A 7,500-nucleotide genomic window follows, 5' to 3' on the forward strand; every position below is an offset into this window, starting at 1 on the left:
CATGTCCGGCGCCACCAGAGTTTCAGCCCCTCAGTCCAGAGGCGTCAGAGCCCCTCAGTCCAGAGGTGACAGAGCCCCTCAGTCCAGAGGCGCCAGAGCCCCTCTGTCCAGCGCTGCCAGAGCCTTCCTCGTCTCCAGCGCTGCCGGAGTCTCCAGTCTGCCCAGCGCCACCTGAGCTGCCCGTCTACCCAGCACTGCCTGAGCTGCCCGTCTGTCCAGAGCTGCTAGAGTCTCCCGTCTGTCCAGAGCTGCTAGAGTCTCCCGTCTGTCCAGAGCTGCTAGAGTCTCCTGTCTGTCCAGAGCTGCTAGAGTCTCCCGTCTATCCAGAACTGAACTGTGTAGAGCTGCTAGAGTCTCCCGTCTGTCATGAGCCGCCAGAGCCGCCAGCTGCTGAGCCGCCAGAGCCGCCAGTCTGGAGCCGCCAGAGCCGCCAGTCTGTCATGAGCCGCCAGAGCCGCCAGTCATGAGCCGCCAGAGCCGCCAGTCAGCGTGGAGCCGCCAGAGCCAGAGCCTGTGCCAAAGCCGCCAGTCAGCCAGGATCTGCCAGAGCCGCCAGAGCCGCCAGTCAGCGTGGAGCCGCCAGAGCCGGCAGTCAGCGTGGAGCCGCCAGAGCCGCCAGTCAGCCAGGATCTGCCAGAGCCACCAGTCAGCCAGGATCTGCCAGAGCCGCCATTCAGCCAGGATCTGCTAGAGCCGCCAGTCAGCCAGGATCTGCCAGAGCCGCCATTCAGCCAGAAGCTGCCAGACCCGCCACCAGCCTGAGCTACTTCTCAGTCTTGAGCTACCTCTCAGTCCTAAGCTACCCCTCAGGCCTGAGCTACCCCTCAGTCCTAAGCTACCCCTCGGTCATGAGCTACCTCTCAGTCATGAGCTACCTCAGTCCCGAGATGCCCCTCAGTCCGGAGCTGCTCCTCAGTCCAGTGGGGCCCTTTGTTAGGGTTCCTAGGCCAAGGTCAGCGGCGAGGGTCGCCACTCAAAGGACGCTTAGGAGGTGGACTAAGACTATGGTGGAGTGGGGTCCACGTCCAGCGCCAGAGCCGCCACCGCAGACAGATGCCCACCCAGACCCTCCCCTATAGGTTCAGGTTTTGCGGCCGGAGTCCGCACCTTGGGGAGGGGGGTACTGTCACGTTCTGACCATAGTTCTGTTGTGTTTTCCTTGTTTTAGTGTTGTTCAGGACGTGAGCTGGGTGGGCATTCTATGTTGTGTGTCTAGTTTGTCCGTTTCTATGTATGGCCTGATATGGTTCTCAATCAGAGGCAGGTGTTAGTCATTGTCTCTGATTGGGAACCATATTTAGGTAGCTTGTTTTGTGTTGGGGTTTTGTGGGTGGTTGTTTCCTGTCTCAGTGTTCTCTGCACCAGATAGGGCTGTTTTCGGGTTTTGCCATGTTTATTGTTTTGTAGTGTGTTCATGTTGAGTTTCTCATATTAAAGAACCATGAACACTTACCACGGTGCACATTGGTCCTCCGATCCTTCTCGCCTATCCTCTTCAGAGGAAGAGGAGGAGGAAATCCCTTACACACACATTCAACAGATATGCAAAAACAAGCATGTTTGACCTGTATGGTCACACTATGTGTGCGTGTGTGTGTGTGTGTGTGTGTGTGCATGTGCACGCGTGTGTGTGTGCGTGTGTGTGTGCATGTGCACGCGTGTGTGTGTGTGTGTGTGTGTGTGTGTGTGTGTGTACGTGTGTACGTGTGTGTGTGTGTCTCCTTCAGGCCATTGGAGGTAACATCATGACTGCCAGCCCCATCTCCGACCTCAACCCTGTCTTTATGGCTGCTGGCTGCAAGCTCACGCTCATGTCCAAAGGTAAATCACTTCTCCTTTCTTTACAGCCTGGATTAAGTATATTGTTTATTTTGCATCGCAGCCATCTTGTTTTATGTCCATCGTTTGAACAGGTAGGTTGTTGCTCTTTGACACTTCTCACAGTAAAACTGGGGACAGACAGTGGAAATGTCATGTGACCATTCACATAAAACACAAGCCTCCTTAGTCCCTTACATATTTATTTAAATATTGTATGTCTGTCTGTCTCTCTCTCTGTCTCTGTCTCTGTCTCTGTCTCTCTCTCTCTCCATCCTCGTCTGTCTGTCTGTCTCTCTCTCTGTCTGTCTATTGCTGTCTGTCTGTCTCTGTCTGCCTGTCTGTCTGTCTGTCTGTCTGTCTGTCTGTCTCTCTCTAGGTGGTGAGCGTGTGGTTGTGATGGATGAGAAGTTCTTCCCTGGTTACAGAAAGACCATCCTGACACCTGAGGAGGTTCTTCTATGTGTCCTGATCCCGTACACCAAGAAGGTCAGACACACACACACACACACACACACACACACACACACACACACACACACACAGAGTAGAATAGCAATTATAGCATCTTGTAGAATCACATTCTGTGTCTTTCTTTGTGCGCGTGTGTGTGTGTTGTTTAGGGTCAGTACTTTGCTGCCTATAAGCAGTCTCCTCGTCGTGAGGATGACATCAGCATTGTGACGTCAGGGATGAGTGTGACATTCGCCGAGGGGTCAACCATCGTCAAGCACCTGGCCCTTAGTTACGGAGGGATGGCTGCTACTACTGTCATGGCTAAAAACACAGCCAGCAGACTTCTGGGAAAACAGTGGGGGGAAGAGCTTCTGCAGGATGCTTGTTCCTCATTGGCTGAGGAGATGACCCTTCACCCCTCTGCGCCGGGTGGCATGGTGACCTACCGACGAACTCTGACCCTCAGCCTGTTTTACAAGTTTTACCTGACTGTACAACAGAAACTGGCCAGTGAGGTGAGAAACACACATCATAATTATTTTCATACATATAATTTAATATTAATATATTAATATTGACACATAACTATTTCACGGTTTCAAGAACTGTGTACCTTCGCTCCCTCGTTCTCTCGCAATTAAATTGAATTTGAAGTGCTTTATTGGCATGGGAAACATGTTTACATTGCCAAAGCAAGTGAAATAGATAATAAACAGAAGTGAAATAAACAATAAAAAATGAACAGTAAACATTAGACTCAAAAAAAGTTTCTGAGGAATTGAGACATTTAGAAAACTTTCATATTATGTCTATATACAGTCTTGTAATGATGTACAAAAGGGAAAATAAATAAACATAAATATGGGTTGTGTTTGTTCTTCACTGGTTGCCCTTTTTTTGTGGCAACAGGTCACAAATCTTGCTGCTGTGATGGCACACTGTGGTATTTCACCCAGTAGATATGGGAGTTTATCAAAATTGCATTTGTTTTTGAATTCTTTGTGGGTCTGTGTAATCTGAGGGAAATATGTGTCTCTAATGTGGTCATACGTTTGGCAGGAGGTTAGGAAGTGCAGCTCCGTTTCCACCTCATTTTGTGGGCAGTGAGCACATAGCCTGTCTTCTCTTGAGAGCCATGTCTGCCTACGGCTGCCTTTCTCAATAGCAAGGCTATGCTCACTGAGTCTGTACATCGTCAAAGACTGCCATAAGTTTGAGTCAGTCACAGTGGTCAGGTATTCCGCCACTGTATACTCTCTGTTTAGGGCCAAACAGCATTCTAGTTTGCTCTGTTTTTTGGTTAATTATTTTCTAATGTGTCAACAATTATATTTTTATTTCTAGTGATTCGGTTGGGTCTAATTGTGTTGCTGTCCTGGGGCTCTGTAGGGTGTGTTTGTGTTTGTGAACAGAGCCCCAGAACCAGCCGGCTGATAGGACTCTCTGTAGGTGATGAGTTTGTTATGAACGGTTTTGGGAATTGCTTCCTTTATGGGGCTTATTTTAACGGCTGTTTTCTGGATTTTAGATTCATGCATTACTTGGTGTTTTACTTTGTGCACAGAGATTTTGTTGGCATAATTCTGAGTAAATGCAAAGTCTCAATTTGATGTTTGTCCCATTTTGATGTTTGTCCCATTTTGAGAATTATTGGTTGGTGACCTTTTTGGAACACCATTATTTTTTGTCTTACTGAGATTAATTGTCAGGTCCCAGGTCTGTCAGGTCCCAGGTCTGTCAGGTCCCAGGTCTGTCAGGTCCCAGGTCTGTCAGGTCCCAGGTCTGTCAGGTCCCAGGTCTGTCAGGTCCCAGGTCTGGCAGGTCCCAGGTCTGTCAGGTCCCAGGTCTGTCAGGTCCCAGGTCTGGCAGGTCCCAGGTCTGTCAGGTCCCAGGTCTGGCAGGGCCCAGGTCTGTCAGGTCCCAGGTCTGTCAGGGCCCAGGTCTGTCAGGTCCCAGGTCTGTCAGGTCCCAGGTTTGTCAGGTCCCAGGTCTGGCAGAATCTGTGCAGAAGATCTAGGTGGTGCTGTAGGCACTCCTTGGTTGGGAACAGATTTAGTTGATGCTGTAGGCCCTCCTTGGTTGGGAACAGATCTAGGTGATGCTGTAGGCCTTCCTTGGTTATGAACAGATCTAGGTGATGCTGTAGGCCCTCCTTGGTTGGGAACAGATCTAGGTGATGCTGTAGGCCCTCCTTGGTTGGGAACAGATCTAGGTGATGCTGAACAGAAGCACCAGATCCCCGCCCCTACAGTGGCAAGAAAAAGTATTTGAACCCTTTCTGCATAAATTGGTGTGCTTAAACTAATAACACACAAATGTATGTATTTTTCTTGACTATATTGAATACATCATTTAAACATTCACATTGTAGGTTGGAAAAAAGTATGTGAACCCCTAGGCTAATGACTTCTCCAAAAGCTAATTGAAGTCAGGAGTCAGGAGCTAACCTGGAGTACAATCATTGAGACGAGATTGGAGATGTTGGTTAGAGCTGCCTTGCCCTAAAAAAAACACTCACAAAATATGAGTTTCCTATTCACAAGAGGCATTGCCTGATGTGAAACGTGCCTCGAACAAAAGAGATCTCAGAAGACCCAAGGTTAAGAATTAATGACTTGCATAACGCTGGAAAGGGTTACAAAATTATTTCTAAAAGTCCTGATGTTCATCAGTCCACGGTAAGACAAATGGTCTATAAATGGAGAAAGTTTAGCACTGTTGCTACTCTCCCTAGGAGTGGCTGTCCTGCAAGATGGCTGCAAGAGCACAGCACAGAATGCTCAACAAGGTTAAGAAGAATCTTAGAATGTCAGTTTAAGACTTAAAGAAATCCCTGGAACATGCTAACGTCTCTGTTGGCGAGTCTACGATACATAAAACAGTAAACAAGAATTATGTTCATAGGAGGACACCACAGAAGATGCCACTGCTGTCCAAAAAACTTTGCTGCACTTCTGAAGTTCGCAAAGAGCACCTAAATGTTCAACAGCGCTACTGGCAAAATATTCTGTGGACAGATGAAACAAAGTTGTTTGGAAGGAACACACAACACTATGTGTGGAGAAAAAAAGGCACAGCACACCAACATCAAAACCTCATCCCAACTGTAAAGTATGGTGAAGGGAGCATCATGGTTTGGGACTGCTTTGCTGCCTCAGGGCCTGGACAGCTTGCTATCATCGATGGAAAAATTAATTCCCAAGTTTATCAAGACATTTTTCAGGAGAATGTAAGGCTATCTGCCGCGCCAATTGAAGCACAACAGAAGTTAGGTGATGCAACAGGACAACGATCCAAAACCCAGAGGTAAATCAACAACAGAATGGCTTCAACAGAAGAAAATACGTCTTCTGGAGTGGCCCAGTCAGTCCTGACCTCAACTGTTTGGTTGAGGTTATTGCTGCCAAAGGAGGGTCAACCTGTTATTTAACCAAGGGTTCACATACTTTTCCCACCCTGCACTGTGAATGTTTACAAGGTATGTTCAATGAAGACATGAAAACGTATAATTGTTTGTGTGTTATTAGTTTAAGCAGACTGTGTTTGTCTATTGTTGTGACCTAGATGAAGATCAGATATCATGTTATGACCAATTTATGTGAAGGGTTCACATACTTTTTCTTGCCACTGTATAGAGGGTGCATCTGGCTATATCTCTCTATATAAAATCAAATCAAATCAAATCAAATCAAATCAAATCAAATTTTATTTGTCACATACACATGGTTAGCAGATGTTAATGCGAGTGTAGCGAAATGCTTGTGCTTCTAGTTCCGACAATGCAGTAATAACAAGTAATCTAACTAACAATTCCAAAACTACTGTCTTGTACACCGTGTAAGGGGATAAAGAATATGTACATAAGGATATATGAATGAGTGATGGTACAGAGCAGCATAGGCAAGATACAGTAGATGGTATCGAGTACAGTATGTACAAATGAGATGAGTATGTAAACAAAGTGGCATAGTTTAAAGTGGCTAGTGATACATGTATTACATAAGGATACAGTCGATGATATAGAGTACAGTATATACGTATGCATATGAGATGAATAATGTAGGGTAAGTAACATTATATAAGGTAGCATTGTTTAAAGTGGCTAGTGATATATTTACATCATTTCCTATCAATTCCCATTATTAAAGTGGCTGGAGTTGAGTCAGTGTCAGTGTGTTGGCAGCAGCCACTCAGTGTTAGTGGTGGCTGTTTAACAGTCTGATGGTCTTGAGATAGAAGCTGTTTTTCAGTCTCTCGGCCCCAGCTTTGATGCACCTGTACTGACCTCGCCTTCTGGATGATAGCGGGGTGAACAGGCAGTGGCTCGGGTGGTTGTTGTCCTTGATGATCTTTATGGCCTTCCTGTGACATCGGGTGGTGTAGGTGTCCTGGAGGGCAGGTAGTTTGCCCCCGGTGATGCGTTGTGCAGACCTCACTACCCTCTGGAGAGCCTTACGGTTGAGGGCGGTGCAGTTGCCATACCAGGCGGTGATACAGCCCGCCAGGATGCTCTCGATTGTGCATCTGTAGAAGTTTGTGAGTGCTTTTGGTGACAAGCCGAATTTCTTCAGCCTCCTGAGGTTGAAGAGGCGCTGCTGCGCCTTCTTCACGATGCTGTCTGTGTGAGTGGACCAATTCAGTTTGTCTGTGATGTGTATGCCGAGGAACTTAAAACTTGCTACCCTCTCCACTACTGTTCCATCGATGTGGATAGGGGGGTGTTCCCTCTGCTGTTTCCTGAAGTCCACAATCATCTCCTTAGAGATATAGAGATATAGAGGGTGTCAGAGCTGACTATCTCTCTCTCTGCAGGGTGCATATATAGAGGGTGTCAGAGCTGACTATCTCTCTCTCTGCAGGGTGCATATATAGAGGGTGTCAGAGCTGACTATCTCTCTCTCTGCAGGGTGCATATATGGAGGGTGTCAGAGCTGACTATCTCTCTCTCTGCAGGGTGCATATATAGAGGGTGTCAGAGCTGACTTTCTCTCTCTCTCTCTGCAGGGTGCATATATAGAGGGTGTCAGAGCTGACTATCTCTCTCTCTGCAGGGTGCATATATAGAGGGTGTCAGAGCTGACTATCTCTCTCTCTCTGCAGGGTGCATATATAGAGGGTGTAAGAGCTGACTATCTCTCTATCTCTCTGCAGGGTGCATATATAGAGGGTGTCAGAGCTGACTATCTCTCTCTCTGCAGGGTGCATATATAGAGGGTGTCAGAGCTG

General features: G+C 47.3%; 1 protein-coding gene across 2 annotated transcripts in view; it reads left to right on the forward strand.

Annotated features, from left to right (window-relative positions):
* LOC139375442 (xanthine dehydrogenase) overlaps nucleotides 1-7,500 on the forward strand; it is a 49,283-nt gene that overhangs the window by 19,084 nt on the left and 22,699 nt on the right. For both annotated transcript variants that reach the window (XM_071117229.1, XM_071117230.1), the window contains 3 exons: nucleotides 1,728-1,821; nucleotides 2,198-2,307; nucleotides 2,442-2,789. In XM_071117229.1, the coding sequence (XP_070973330.1) occupies nucleotides 1,728-1,821; nucleotides 2,198-2,307; nucleotides 2,442-2,789 (552 nt within the window). The remainder of the gene's footprint in view (nucleotides 1-1,727; nucleotides 1,822-2,197; nucleotides 2,308-2,441; nucleotides 2,790-7,500) is intronic.

Source organism: Oncorhynchus clarkii, chromosome 19, assembly GCF_045791955.1.
Source record: "Oncorhynchus clarkii lewisi isolate Uvic-CL-2024 chromosome 19, UVic_Ocla_1.0, whole genome shotgun sequence".
Classification (NCBI taxonomy): domain Eukaryota; kingdom Metazoa; phylum Chordata; class Actinopteri; order Salmoniformes; family Salmonidae; genus Oncorhynchus; species Oncorhynchus clarkii.